At 39.4% G+C, this 15,534-nt stretch overlaps 1 protein-coding gene across 1 annotated transcript; it reads left to right on the top strand.

Moving 5' to 3' along the window:
• Nucleotides 1-9,538: 9,538 nt before the first annotated feature.
• Nucleotides 9,539-10,633, top strand: LOC120032967 (zinc finger protein 180-like; the record flags this gene model as incomplete). The annotated part of the gene is made up of 1 exon (XM_038979244.1): nt 9,539-10,633. A coding segment is annotated over one exon (984 nt), but the record flags the coding sequence as incomplete, so codon positions are not given.
• Between the last annotated feature and the right edge of the window lie 4,901 nt (nt 10,634-15,534).

The following is a 15,534-nucleotide window of genomic DNA, read 5'->3' on the forward strand; positions in this document are numbered from 1 at the left end:
TTTTCCGCCAAAACATCTTAAGGAAGTTTGTTCTGAGTGTCTGTCGCTATATCTGAGAGATACGTGTCTTTAACCCTCTTTTTTTGCCACTTAAGTCTTCCACATTTTGTTACGTTACAGCCTTATTATACAATAAGATTAAATAAATAAAAATCCTCATCAGTCTACCACACAATACCCCATAATGACAAAGAGAAAATAGGTTTTTGGAGACAAATGTCACATTTATTAAAATATAAAAACTAGAAATACCTATTAAATAAGAATTCACACCATTTGCTATGAGACTTGAAATTGGCTCAGGTGTGCATACTGTTCCATTGATCATCATTGAGATGTTTTCTACAGCTTGCTTGGACATGATTTGGAAAGGAACACACCAGTCTGGCTACACAGCAATTCTGAAGCGGTCCCCCATCCCATCTGGTTTGCGCTTAGTGGGACGATCATTTGTTTTTCAACAGGTCAATGACCCAACAAACCTCCATGCTGTGTAAAGGCTATTTGACCAAGAAGGAGAGTGATGGAGTGCTGCATCAGATGACCTGGCCTCCACAATCCCTCGACCTCAACCTAATTGAGATGGTTTGGGATGAGTTGGACAGAGTGAAGGAAAAGCAGCCAACAAGTGCTCAGCATATGTGGGAACTCCTTCAAGACTGTTGGAAAAGCATTCCAGGTGAAGCTGGTTGAGAGAATGCCAAGAGTGTGCAAAGCTGTCATCAAGGCAAAATGTGGCTACTTTGAAAAATCTCAAATATATTTGGAAATGTTTACCACTTTTTTGGTTACTACATGATTCCATAACTTTTCATAGTTTTGATGTCTTCACTATTATTCTACAATGCAGATAATGGTAAAACAAATTGTGTCGAGGCACAGATCTGGGGAAGGGTACCAAAAATGTCTGTAGCATCGGAGGTCCCCAAGAACACAGTGGCCACCATCATTCTTTAATGGATGAAGTTTGAAACCACAAAGACTCTTCCTAGAGCTGGCCACCTGGCCAAACCTGAGCAATTGGGGAGAATGTCTTCGTCATGGAGGTGACCAAGAACCCAATCGTCACTCTGACAGGCTCCAGAGTTCCTCTGTGGAGATGGGAGAACCTTCCAGAAGGACAATCATCTCTGCAGCACTCCACTAATCAGGCCTTTATGTAGCAATGATTAAAACCTCTTAAGGATACGCCCCTTTTTTTCAAAAACCTGTTTTTGTTTTGTTGTTGTTTTTGGTATATTGTGTGAATTGTTAGATATTACTTGTTAGATATTACTGCACTGTCGGAGCTAGAAACACAAGAATTTTGTTACACCATCAAAAATATCTGCTAAACACGTGTAAGTGACCAATAAAATGTGATTCGATTTTGATTTGAAATAAATGTCCTATTTATCAAAGGTGCTTTTGCCTGGGGTCAAAATGACTCCAAAGGATTTGCATTTGTTATAAGTCCATTTTGATACAGAAACACTAAACGATGATTTAGATTTAATAAGAACCAGTTGATTGACAAAGTCATGAAACAATTTGAAGAATTGAATAAACACATTTTGCTATGATAAAAGATATGCCTCTGGGGTACAAAATGATCCATGTCAGAAGTGTGGATCAATGCAAATATGTAGTGGTGTGTAAAGTTTGTTTTAAATTCTCACTCATTAAAACGAATCAATCAAACACATGCTTCTCTTTGAACGACTTAATATAATATTAACCTTTTATGAAATAAAGAAAAATAAAACTTTTGGTTCCCCAACTGCGTTGCCCACTCCAGTCAGCAGATGGCGATGTGCGTCTTTTAGGTTCAGGCGATGCTGCTAGTTGACGTCTAATCTAGTGGACGGACGTCCTCAACAACAACACTAGTCGACACCTCGGTAGCTTTCGAGCAAACATAGCTACAACATTCACGCTCTTTACAATGTTTTGGTGTATATTAGTCGCTGTGTATTAAACACACTTCTGTCGTATGTACTTGTTGGCCCATTTAATTATATATTTACGTTGTTTGTCAGCTATCTGGTTTGCTAAGTTATCTTAGAACTAGGCTAGTCGCTAATGCTAGCTAGCTAACATCCCCGACCATGAGTTCACTTAGTTACTCTCCTCCTGCTCAAGAAGAGGCGGTCTGCTGGACGGAGAAAGAAGCACTCCCCAAAGAGGAGAAGGAAGAGAAAGATGTTACAATACAAAAACAAGTAGAGGGTGAGGCTGTTACAGTGAAAGAAGAAGAGAAAGACGTTTCAGTGAAAGAAGAGGAAGACGCGTTCAGAGTGAAAGAGAAGGAGGATGTTACAGTAAAAGAAGAGGTGGCAGAGAAAGAGGAGGATGCAGTTTTTGGAGTGAAAGAGGAGGAGGGGGAGATTACTGTCACAATGGATGAGGAAGGGGAGGTTGGAGATCTGTTTAACACCAGTAAGTACCGTCTCTGTCTGCAGTCGTTGAACCAATGTGCAGTAAAGGAGTTCTACACTTTAATGTTGTTCTGTAGGAATGGCTGAAGCTACACTGTAACGTGTAGAACATCAATAGTGGACCATCAACAAAACGTTAACAATTGATCAAATGCATCCAATGACAATGCCTGAAATACTGTAGTCCTCAATATCTCATATTAGATTAGCCCAATATGTAGTCTTAAAGGGGTAATCAGCAGTTGTTACATCCATTTTGGTACTTATACATTAATGATATGTACCCATTGTTTCTTTAAGAAATCACTTAAAGTGACTCATAGATAATAAACAGATTAGCAGCAGCGTAAAAGAGGGGTCTTCTACACTACCCACAATGCACTATTTCTCAACGTCATAATGGAGGATCTACTCTGTTCAACCGAGTTTGTATGTTAGCTTGGTAGCTAGCGAAAGCGTGCAAACGTTAGCCACACCTCATGCTTTTCATGCACTGTGTGGTTGTGTTATCTAGTGGGAACGCGTTAGCACGGTAGGTTCTGGTGCCTTCTTCCCGTGGGCTCAAAATAAAAGAGAAAGTCATACCTGCTTGCTCCTTTTATTCTGTGTTTATATCGAGTAAGAAAAAGTGTATATTTTGGGTTCTGATGGGGTACGACAGTTTAACATTTATAGGCATTTATAACTCTACCTACATGTACATGTTACCTCGATTAACCAGTGCCCCCGCACATTGACTCTGTACCGGTACTCCCTGTATATAGCCTTGTTATTGTTATTTTACTGCTGCTGTTAAATTATGTTACTTTTATTTTGTATTTTTTACTTAACACTCATTTTTCTTGACTTCTTTGTTGGTTAAGGGCTTGTAACTAAGTCTGTAGCCTTGAGCACCGAGATGCAGTGTCTTAGATATATAATATTCAGCCAATGTTTTTTTTCATGCCGTTATATTAAAGGCAAAACATACGTAGATTCAATTCCATTCATGAATTGGTTTGAATCTTTTGTTTTTGAACCTTCTCAAAGTTGGTTCCTTGACGGATTTGTAAAAAATGGTTTGTCAAAAAACACTTAATTATTTAAATGTAACCTTTATTTAACTAGGCAAGTCAGTTAACAACAAATTCTTATAGACAATGACTGCCTAACCCGGACGACACTGGGCCAATTGTGCACCGCCCTATGGGACTCCCAATCACGGCCGGTTGTGATAGCTTGGTTCGAATCCAGGCTGTTTCTGTAGTGATGCCTCGAGCACTGAGATGCAGTGTCTTAGACCGCTGCGCCACTCAGGAGCCCCAAAATCATGTTCTTGTGCTGTCCCCAACTAAAATAAATCTTGGTCAACCGTTCTTTCTACCAATCGCCCCATGTGTTTTTATAAAATCAACTATATGTACATAACTTGTCTGATGCTTTAAGCTCACTGTTTGATTAAATAATTACAGATAGACAAATTACTAGAGGGAGCCAGTCATCCATATAACCTAACCAGAAGAAGAAAATTATACAAATCTAAAATAAAATTGTATTGCCATTGCCAACTATGTAAAAATAACCTACATAAAGCCAACAAATAAAAACATTGCAGGTAGAAAATATCAGGATAAAAAATAAATATTCTATAAATCACATTGGCTGCACGAACTTGAAACATTCTATCAACTGGGTCAGCTGAAACCTGCGATACCAAGCTTGCGACATTGTATCAAATATTCTGGGCCCTCAGTTTTCCAGTGAGTTCGGGACAGACACAGCTTTAGGCTATTTTTGCAAAGGATAAGAAGTCATCTTAAATATGGGATCTTGTTGTCAAACAGTTTTTTATATTCGGATCTCTGAAATGCACTCGAACTACCTAACATTTAGTGTCTCCTTATGTTACGCTGGGAAAACAGTTTTCATCAGAAATTATAAATCATTTCAGAGTTTGGATTTAGCAATGGTTTTAACCGAGAGTTATCTGAAGTTGATTGACAACAGAGAGAGAATAAAGTAGACGGCACACGTCAAACGTTTGATTTATGACCCTATGTCCGGATGACGTGTGCAGGCCCATATTTGGGCATCCGGTCAGAACTTCCCGCCAGGATGTCATCACGTGGTTATGCCCATATAGGGGCATCCTGCCAGGACATCCTTTTCCTGTTCTCACGCCTTAGAGTGAGTGTTAATTTATGTATATTATGCATTTATTCCTTTGAAGTAGTCATGATGATTGATGTCTAGGGACCTCGTTGAACAGGGGGGATGTGTTTGAACATTTCAAAGAGTATGGCCCCACACCCACCCTATTTTATTGCCCTTAGGGTTGTTGTCTATGAAGCAGGAATGTCTGCAAGGGGGATTGTGTGTGTGTGTCTCTACAGGGTTGTTAGAAACAAGGTCCCTTCTCATTGTGTACATTTCAAGCTTTCAACAACAATAAAACAAATATCTAAATAATGTTTCTCGGCCTAACACACTGACGAGTTTCCTATTTAGTTCTCTTTATTTGTACATGCACCGAGCTTCCAGGTGGCTCCAGCCTATGGATGTTCGGTGCATGTACACCTGGGGGATCAATCATCATGACAACTTCAAAGGAATAGATGCATTATATACATAAATTAACACTCACTCTAAGGCGTGAGAACAGGAACAGGATGTCCTGACAGGATGCCCCTATATTGGCACTCCCTAGAGCATGTGATAACTTCCCGCCAGGATGTCCTGACCGGATGCCCAAATATGGGCATGCACACGTCATCTGGACATAGGGTCATAAATCAAACATGTGCCGTCTACTTTATTCTCTCTGACAACACCCAAATGGATACTGTCATTAACGTGGTTCTTCAATAATTACACATCATTCTTAATACTGTAGCTGTTTAGTTACAGTCACATGTTCAACTATTCACAGCTGATTCAAGAAATAATTTTCTGAATGACTATCAAATGACAAACATCACGACATAGGTATATTTGTTGTTTGGTGGCCTTATGGGTCCTACAGTAGGTCTATGTTATTGTTAGGTGAAGTTATGGGCCAATTTGGCAAACACTTACAAACCCTTATTGTCAGGCTGATGGCAAAGCTAGCCAAAGAGCATTTTTCTAGTTGAAGTGTTTAACTATAAATCAGTTGATTTGCGACAATAACACAAACATATTAAGCAGGTGATTCAAGCCTTACAATTATAATCCAAAAGTAATGTGAAATGCACTCATAATCAACCTGTAAATCAGGGGTGTCAAACTCATTCCACGGAGGGCCTAGTGTCTGCAGGTTTTTGGTTTTTCCTTTCAATAAAGCCCTAGACAACCAGGTGTGGGGAGTTCCTAACTAATTAGTGATGTTAATTCATCAATCAAGTACAAGGGAGGAGCGAAAACCCGCAGACACTCGGCCCCCCGTGGAATGAGTTTGACACCTGTGCTGTAAATGGAGGTTACTCCCCTGAGTTTTCCCCCACGTTGGTGAACTAGTGAATAGACAGAGCTTAACTTAGGGCTAGGCCCCTTTTTTCTCAATTTCCGCCTGAATGACATGCCCAAAGTAAACTGCCTGTTGCTCAGGCCCTGATGCCAGGATATGCATATAATTGGTACCATTGGAAAGAAAACACTTTAAAGTTTGTAGAAATGTTAAAGAAAATCTAAAAAAAATTAAAAAAAAATGTTTTTGTTGAGAGACCATCCTCTTAGAATTGCAAGAGAAAGGGCATACTGGAAGTTTGCTCCCAGGATGCAATCCCTATGGCTTCACAGGGTGTCAGCGGTCTTTGTTCAAGGTTTCAGGCTTGTAACTTCCAAAACGAATAAGAAATATCAGTTTTAGTACAGGGACACAGTCTTGGAAATTCGTGTTTGCACCCACGACATGAAGACAGGACGCACCTGCTAAAATCGGTTTCCTATTGGACATACTTCTTTCCGTAAGAAATATTATAGTTTGATTACATTTAGGGTATCTGAGGATAGCTTTTTGGATTTCTTTGTCTGCATGTTGAACGAGTGGATTACTCAACCAGTGGGTCAGAAGTTTACATACACTAAGTTGACTGTGCCTTTAAACAGCTTGGAAAATTCCAGAAAATGATGTCATGGCTTTAGAATCTTCTGATAGGCTAATTGACATAATTTGAGTCAATTGGAGGTGTACCTGTGGATGTATTTCAAGGCCTACCTTCAGACTCAGTGCCTCTTTGCTTGACATCATGGGAAAATCTAAAGAAATCAGCCAAGACCTCAGAAAAACAATTGTAGACCTCCACAAGTCTGGTTCATCCTTGGGAGCAATATCCAAATGCCTGAGGGTACCACTTTCATCTATACAAACAATAGTACGCAATTATAAACACCATGGGACCACGCAGCCATCATACCACTCAGGAAGGAGACGCGTTCTGTCTCCTAGAGATGAACGTACTTTGGTATGAAAAGTGCAAATCAATCCCAGAACAACAGCAAAGGACCTTGTGAAGATGCTGGAGAAAACCGATACAAAAGTATTTATATCCACAGTAAAACGAGTATCGACAACCTAAAAGGCCGCTCAGCAAGGAAGAAGCCACTGCTCCAAAAGCGCCATAAAAAAGCCAGACTACAGTTTGCAACTGCACATGGGGACAAAGATCGTTCTTTGTGGAGAAATGTCCTCTGGTCTGATGAAACAAAAATAGAACTGCTTGGCCATAATGACCATCGTTATGTTTGGAGGACAAAGGGGGAAGCTTGCAAGCAGAAGAACACCATCCCAACCGTGAAGCATGGGGGTGGCAGCATCATGTTGTGGTGGTGCTTTGCTGCAGAAGGGACTGGTGCACTTCAAAAAATAGATGGCATCATGAGGGAGGAAAATTATGTGGATATATTGAAGCAACATCTCAAGACATCAGTCAGGAAGTTGAAGCTTGGTCGCAAATGGGTCTTCCAAATGGACAATGACCGCAAGCATACTTCCATAAGATGAGGCAAAATGGCTTAAGGACAACAAAGTCAAGGTATTGGAGTGGCCATCACAAAGCCCTGACCTCAATCCTATAGAAAATGTGTAGGCAGAACTGAAAAAGCGTGTGCGGGCAAGGAGGCCTACAAACCTGACTCAGTTACACCAACTCTGTCAGGAGGAATGGGCCAAAATTCACCCAACTTATTGTGGGAAGCTTGTGGAAGGCTACCCGAATTGTTTAACCTTTTCTCAATAGGGGGTGCTGTTTTCACTTTGTAAAAATTTCGTTCCCAAATTAAACTGCCTCGTACTCAATTCTTGCTCGTACAATATGCATATTATTATTACTATTGGATAGAAAACACTCTCTAGTTTCTAAAACCATTTGAATTATATCTGTGAGTAAAACAGAACTCAAGTTGGAGCAAACTTCCTGTGAGGAAGTGAGAAATCTGAAATCAGGCAGGCTGTTCTGGGGTCAGTTTATTAATTTGCATGTCTTCTATTGGTCGAGATGCACTGCATACGCCTTCCCCTAGATGTCAGCAAATAGTGAGAATTGGAATGGAGTTGCTAGGCAGATCTGAGGCCATATAAAGGGTCTGGGAACGTGGGGTGCACTCTTTTCATCATTCGCCATGACGCAAGACAGACCTCAGGATGGCGTTCTGGGAAGCTCCCGTTATAGGCCTTAGATATATCCGGCTCTGATTTTATTCGATATAGGTGTTAAAGACATCATATGCAAAACATATGCTATACAATAAATATGTTATCAGACTGTCATCTGATGAAGTTGTTTCTTGGTTAATGGCTATTTATATCTTTATTTGGTCGAAATTGTGATAGCTACCTATGCAGGAAAAAAATGGTGGGGAAAAAAAGTTGTCTTTTGCTATCGTGGTTAGCTAATAGAAATACATATTGTGTCTTCCCTGTAAAACATTTTAAAAATCAGAAATGATGGCTGGATTCACAAAATGTGTATCTTTCATCTGGTGTCTTGGACTTGTGATTTAATGATATTTAGATGCTAGTATTTACTTGTGACGCTATGCTAGGCTATGCTAGTCAGCTTTTTTACTGATGGGGGTGCTCCCGGATCCGGGATTGTGATGAAGTAGAAGTTAACCGAAGTTAAACAGTTTAAAGGCAATGCTACCAAATACTAATTGAGTTTATGTAAACTTCTGACCCACTGGGAATGTGATGAACGAAATAAAAGCTGAAATAAATCATTCTCTCTACTATTAATCTGACATTTCATATTCTTAAAATAAAGTGGTGACCCTAACTGACCTAAGACAGGGAATATTTACTAGGATTAAATATCAGGAATTGTGAAAAAACTGAGTTTAAATGTTTTGGGCTAAGGTGTATGTAAACTTCTAACTTCAACTGCATATGTACCTAAATGTATAATATCCATAATTTTTATGATTATACATTTGAATTGCGCGCCCTCCAGTTTCACTGGAAGTTTCAAGCTAGTGGGACATCTAGGCTTAAGAATGTGAGTTTAAATAGACTGAAGAAGTTCATGTAAGTTTCCTTTAGTAGCACTCCTGATCTTGCACTGATAGTGTGCTGTAATATTCAGAATACATTGTGAAAAACACATCTTCGCTCACCATTTTTGCTCCAGGCAGAGATGCTACATCCAAACTAGCGGTTTCCTCATTAGCATGGAGGAGTTTCTGCAACCAAATTGCGTGTGCATCGCCCTCGTGGTGCAATTTTAGCAAACACAGAAAGGGGCCTATATTGGAAACCAAACGTTGTCTGGCACACTGCTTAGGATTTCAACAACTTAAATAACTTTTTTCTAGCCTACAATCATCAATGTTACTACTAATGTGAAAACAAGATGAAAATATGACTTCTTTCTCATTTTAAGACATTTGTTAAATAATTTTAACATTCATTACAGACGTCAATTGTTGTACAACGTCATGGCTACGCTGTCGGCATCACCTTTTACAGTGGAGTTCTGCTGTTGTGGACCTTTAACCATCTGTCTGACTTTGTTGTTCACACAGGAGAGAGACGTGACTATTGTGGATCCTCTGGGGAGCCTCAACAACCTCATGATGCTGACAAGGCAGAGAAGAGTCTCTCCACATTAGAACACCTCAAGAAACACCAGCAGAGATCCAAAGGGAAGAGAACTCACTGCTGCTCTGATTGTGGAAAGAGATTCACCTCATCAGGCATTACAATTCATCAGAGAATCCACACAGGAGAGAAACCTTTTAGCTGTACTCAATGTGGGAAGAGTTTTACTCAGTCAACCAGCCTGAAATCACACCAGAGAATACACACAGGAGAGAAACCTTATAGCTGTGATCAATGTGGGAAGAGTTTTACTCAGTCAACCATCCTGATATCACACCAGAGAATACACACAGGAGTGAAACCTTATAGCTGTGCTCAATGTGGGAAGAGATTCACCTCCTCAAAAGTTGTTAAAGTACATCAGAAAATCCATACAGGAGAGAAACCTTTTAGCTGCTCTGACTGTGGAAAGAGTTTTCTTCTCTCAGGACAATTAAAATCACACCAGAGAACACACACAGGAGAGAAACCCTGTAGCTGTGATGAATGTGGGAAGAGTTACACTACATTTAACAATCTGATGGTACACCAGAGAACACACACAGGAGAGAAACCTTATTGCTGTGGTCAATGTGGGAAGAGTTTTACTCAGCCACAGACCCTGATATCACACCAGAGAACACACACAGGAGAGAAATCTTATAGCTGTAGTCAATGTGAGAAGAGTTTTACTTGGCCTCACACCCTGATATCACACCAGAGAACACACACAGGAGAGAAACCTTATAGCTGTGATCAATGTGGGAAGAATTTTACTCAGTCAAGCCACTTGATATCACACCAGAGAACACACACAGGAGAGAAACCTCATAGCTGTGCTCAATGTGGGAGGAGTTTTACTACATCTAGCCAGCTAACTACTCACCAGAGAACACACACAGGAAATAATCCTTATAGCTGTACTCAATGTGGGAAAAGTTTTACTCAGTCAAGCCACCTGATATCACACCAGAGAACACATACAGGAGAGAAACCTTATAGCTGTGATCAATGTGACAAGAGATACTCTGATAAAAGATATCTGATTAAACATCAGAAAATACATGCATGAAGGAGTTTTTTTATTATATCAAACATTGTAGGAGTATTTGGTTGCTGATTGTCTCAAGGGTGGGCAGTCAAAAGGTTTTGTTTTGTTTTTAGCCAGTGCATCACAATTTATTTTGACTGAAGTTTTTCCGTATTGGAGATGAGTTTTGTTTGCATTCGTTCCAAGGGGACGAGAGTTCTAGAAGCTAGTGGAGTTTTTTTTCAAAATTAGTTTTAGGATTCTATAGAAAGAAAAAGGTGAGAAATAATACTATTGTATATTATTATTTAGAAATAAATGTTTTTTCTTGTTTTTAATTGTTGACAGCCAGTAGACACCATGTTAATATTGTAGAAGGTGAAGCATTGTAGTTGATTATAATGTGAAATGGAAGTTGTTTTCTGTTGGTGGTGTGCAAACTTTTCCAACAAAAATATAGGATATTTATTGTTTTCTTAAAAGGGGAAGGTGTTACTAGCACGTATAGCTCGTTAGCACATAGGACGCACTGATTGGTGTCACCTCGTTAGTCAGTATGTGTTACACCAGTTCTTTTGTTTGCCTCTTCTTGGGCAGATTTAGTGGGTCTCATGGTGGGTGTCTTTTTTATGTCCCAGTTGTTACTAGTCAACTTTCAGTGGACACAGAGCCAAAATTGCAAGAGTATGTTATAATACTTTTATGGCATCAAATGGTTGTTTTATGCAACAGAATAGAGGGTTCTTAGAACTATTGTGTCTGTGTGTTCTACTGAGGATGGGCCTCTGGGAGATAACACTGACAGGAGATTTACAATGTCTTTTGGGTGATGAAACATAAAGAGACCGCATTCCAGAGCATGAGTTAATGTTGCTGTTCTATATGGGAGCAGGGAGAGATGACCCCAGGGCCAGACCCTGGTCCCTACACAAAGAGTAGTGTTTTTACAGCAGATACTGTCTGCTGAGAATTATAAGTGTCTTTCATACAAATCTTAACCTTGTGACCCGTTCTATACATCTGTTGTTCGTCATGTAGGTTGAAAGGGGTGTATCTTGGCTATAAAATACCTTTGTACTTCTGTACACAGTTTCTCCTGTGATGGGAGGCAGTCTGTGCTGTGTTCCATGTAGGACTAAAGATCAAGACCACCCAGTGTTACATCTTCCTGTTGGAACCATTATACATTCAGGATGTAACACAACAACATGTGGGAACCATTATACATTCAGGATGCAACACAACAACATGTGGGAACCATTATACATTCAGGATGTAACAACAATATGTGGGTACCATTATACATTCAGGCTGTAACACAACAACATGTGGGACAATTCAAGGGGGAACCATTATACATTCAGGCTGTAACACATGTGGGACAAGTCAAGGGGTAACCATTATACATTCAGGCTGTAACACAACATGTGGGAACCATTATACGTTCAGGCTGTAACACAACATGTGGGACAAGTCAAGGGGGAACCATTATAAATTCAGGATGTAACACAAAATGTGGGAACACTTTCTGAATGCACTGTATATATGAAATTCCCCCACCCAGCAATCTAATAGCATCAGTCAGGCTGTAATTGTTAAGATTATCAATGGATTTTCCTTAGAATGCCCATTAGACTTTCAGTTGTTATTCTTCTGTTTTTTTTTGTTCCTTGTAGTAAATATTTCAGTTCATTTTCATTGTTTTTCATTTGTTTTTTCCTGTGAAGCCATTGTGTTGCATCCATGTCTGAAATGTGCTGTATAAATAAAGCTTCATTTGATTTGAACATATTGTAAAACAAATTAACCCAATGATTGACCAATCAACAGACTCTTGCAAAACCAATGAACAAATATGTGCAAAAGCAATACATATCTTGGTTCATCTTAGTATGAAAAACAGTATAAATTCAGTATATCTTCCACTATGTCAACATAGTGCATGGTATGTACGTTTAGTATCACTTTTCAACCAACCTAGTGCATTTGTTGAAAATTAAAAATGTTGAAATCAACAATACCTCAAAGGATTCAACTACTGAAAACTGAAACAAACAGATCGATCCCACTTTTCCAGCCTGCTGAAGGCGTGGTGGAGTGGTAAACACCACCCCCGGCTCTACCAGTGGCTTGAGGTGGTCTCCCACAGCTCTGCTTATGTCATGTTCTGTGGCCTTGCTGTTCCATTTCTTGATTGCCCCTGCAAAACAGAAATAAACACATTTAGTCATATTATATAAAACACTCAAAGTAATGGATATGGAGCATCTACAGCCTCAGTTACACTTGGCACCTAAATGTGACTTCTGTCATCTGATCACTTCAAGCTGCATTAGGTTCAGATCTACCAGGATGGGCCTTTGACATAGTCTGGATGCAGTCAGGCCACTGAATATAAATAAGCAAAGTAAAGAGGTGTGGTGAATGAGTGGGGAAAATAATATTTTACACATGACCTTATTTGTCACATACACTTGTTTAGCAGATGTTATTGCAGGTGTAGCGAAATGCTTGTGTTTCTAGTTCCAGTCCAGTAATATCTAACAATACACACAATCTAAAGGAATGGAATTAAGAATATATAAATCTTTGGCCGAGCGATGTCAGAGCGGCATAGACTAAGATACAGTAGAATAGGATAGAATACAGTATATACATATGAGATGAGTAATACATAGACTAAGATTCAATAGAATAGGATAGAATACAGCATATACATATGAGATGAGTAATACATAGACTAAGATACAGTAGAATACAGTATATACATATGAGATGAGTAATGCCAGATATGTAAACATTATTAAAGTGACTAGTGTTCCATTCATTAAAGTGGCCAATGATTTCAAGTCTGTATGTAGGCAGCAGCCTCTCTGTGTTAGTGATGGAAAAACAGCTTCTGTCTCTCGGTCCCAGCTTTGATGCACCTGTACTGACCTCACCTTCTGGATGATAGCGGGCTGAACAGGCAGTGGCTCGGGTAATAACAAAGAACAAATGTGTGTGCCTGAGGGGAAATTAACTTTCATACAGCCAAAAGGGGTGAGAAATTACACCAATATCAGTGGACAATTTGCACTAATGTTAATAAACATAGATGGAACATATTCCTGTTTGCTGACGTGATGAACCGCTAAGGGGACATAAATATTTACCATCTAAACCATGTGTGACCTCACCTCTCTGGCTGTAGAAGTGTTCTTCCTAACCAGTCCCTCAACAGCTCCCTGACTGAGCTCCACCCTGACTGGGTCTTCAGAGGAGAGGAAGGCTGAGGAGGGATGGGAGGATCAGTCAGTCAATAAAGTGTAGAGCTGCTGTCTGACAAAATCACTATTTTAGTAGTTCATTAAAGTAAATAAGGTTTTATGACTGCTGAATACCAACTATCAATCACTTAGATCATGTATTTTCAGGTAGAGATACATCCTTGGGATGTCCCTAGCCCATTGAAGTTAACATTTAAAATGGTTACGGTAGGGTTTAGAGTAGGGATGTCCCAAGGATCCCGGATAGCATTGACCATTGTGCATTCTTCTGTCTCTTTTACATAGCAGGTGATGGGTTCTGACTTCTGAACTTGAAAATATGAAATATCCTTATTATGTGAAATTGAATGAAACAATAATGTATGTTGATGCTAATTTGATGTACAATATTCCATGATGTTTCTATATGATAACAATAGAGTAATATATGTAATATGCCATATACTAATGTTTAACAGTTTCACTAATTCATTTTAATTATGATTCAACGTCAGTTCATCGTCTCACCTCATACTGTATTGGAGCAGCAGCAGCTGACTTGATCGTTGATGCTAATCATCATGTTTTGAATCTGAGAGTAAATAGAGCTGACTACAACTCTAAAAATGAAGGGTTCAACTGGAATTGTTCTCAGATCCCCTAAGAACCGTACGGTTCTTGGTCAATGAAAAACAGCCCCAAAAGGTTCTTCAAAGAACATGTTAGAAGGTGGGTTCATCGAGGAACCTCCGTTGTTGCTGGACTTCCTCCGGGAACTTCGCAATTACAACTGAAAACGATGGTGGCAAGTTTGGATGCGACAACAAGTTAAAAAGGTTAAGTTTGGGTTGATGTTTGGCTCTGAATACGTCTCAAAATGATTTATATAATAATATAACATACTAATAATGAATAACGGTTTTCTGTGAATAGCTTCCATAACGTTACTATAGTTAATTACCGTAAATATTAGAAAGCCGGGTTTGACCGTCGGCGTTGTATGAGCTACAGTACAGTACCGTTATCTAGCTAGCTAACGTTATGTCCTAACTAGGCACAACTAGGTTTGGATTATTTCCCTCAACTATATTCTTTCCCATATATGGTATATCGTTTCCATAAAGCCAACGTGGCTTTACACTCATTAACGTAAGTTTCCAATATAGAGCAGTTCTCACTTTTGTGAGAATGAACTAGCTAACTTTAGTTTCGTTAACTAACTAACTAACTAACTAAGGACGGTGACCTGTCCAGACGAGATGTTACAACGAACTGAATCGTCAATGGAGGGCTTCCTCTTTATATAGCCTGCTACAGCATGCAATACTATTAACTCACAAGGGGGCATAACGTTACATGGACAATACTATCCCATTTTGGAAACGTTACATGGACAATACTATCCCATTTTGGAAACGTTACATGGACAATACTATCCCATGTTGGAAACGTTACATGGACAATATTATCCCATTTTGAAACTTTACATGTACAATACTATCCCATTTTGGAAACGTTACATGTACGCCCCCTTGTGGAGGGAAATTAATATCTTAGATGGTAGCTGTAGATGGGATTCAAATGCATAATGGTATTAATACAGTGTCTAGACTACCTCTTTTGTATACATGCACTTCAGAATCCAAACACAGTATTGCCACGCAGCAAAATGTTGCGTATAATCTTTCAAGTCAGTCTGATGAAATATTGAACAATTTGTGTACAAAGATATCTTGAAATGTGATATTAGGCCTATATGGCAGTACTGTATTGGCTAGTGCTTTCTCTAATATGTTCTTCTATTTT

The sequence above is a fragment of the Salvelinus namaycush genome, chromosome 39 (genome assembly GCF_016432855.1).
Source record: "Salvelinus namaycush isolate Seneca chromosome 39, SaNama_1.0, whole genome shotgun sequence".
In the NCBI taxonomy this organism is placed as follows: Eukaryota; Metazoa; Chordata; class Actinopteri; order Salmoniformes; family Salmonidae; genus Salvelinus; species Salvelinus namaycush.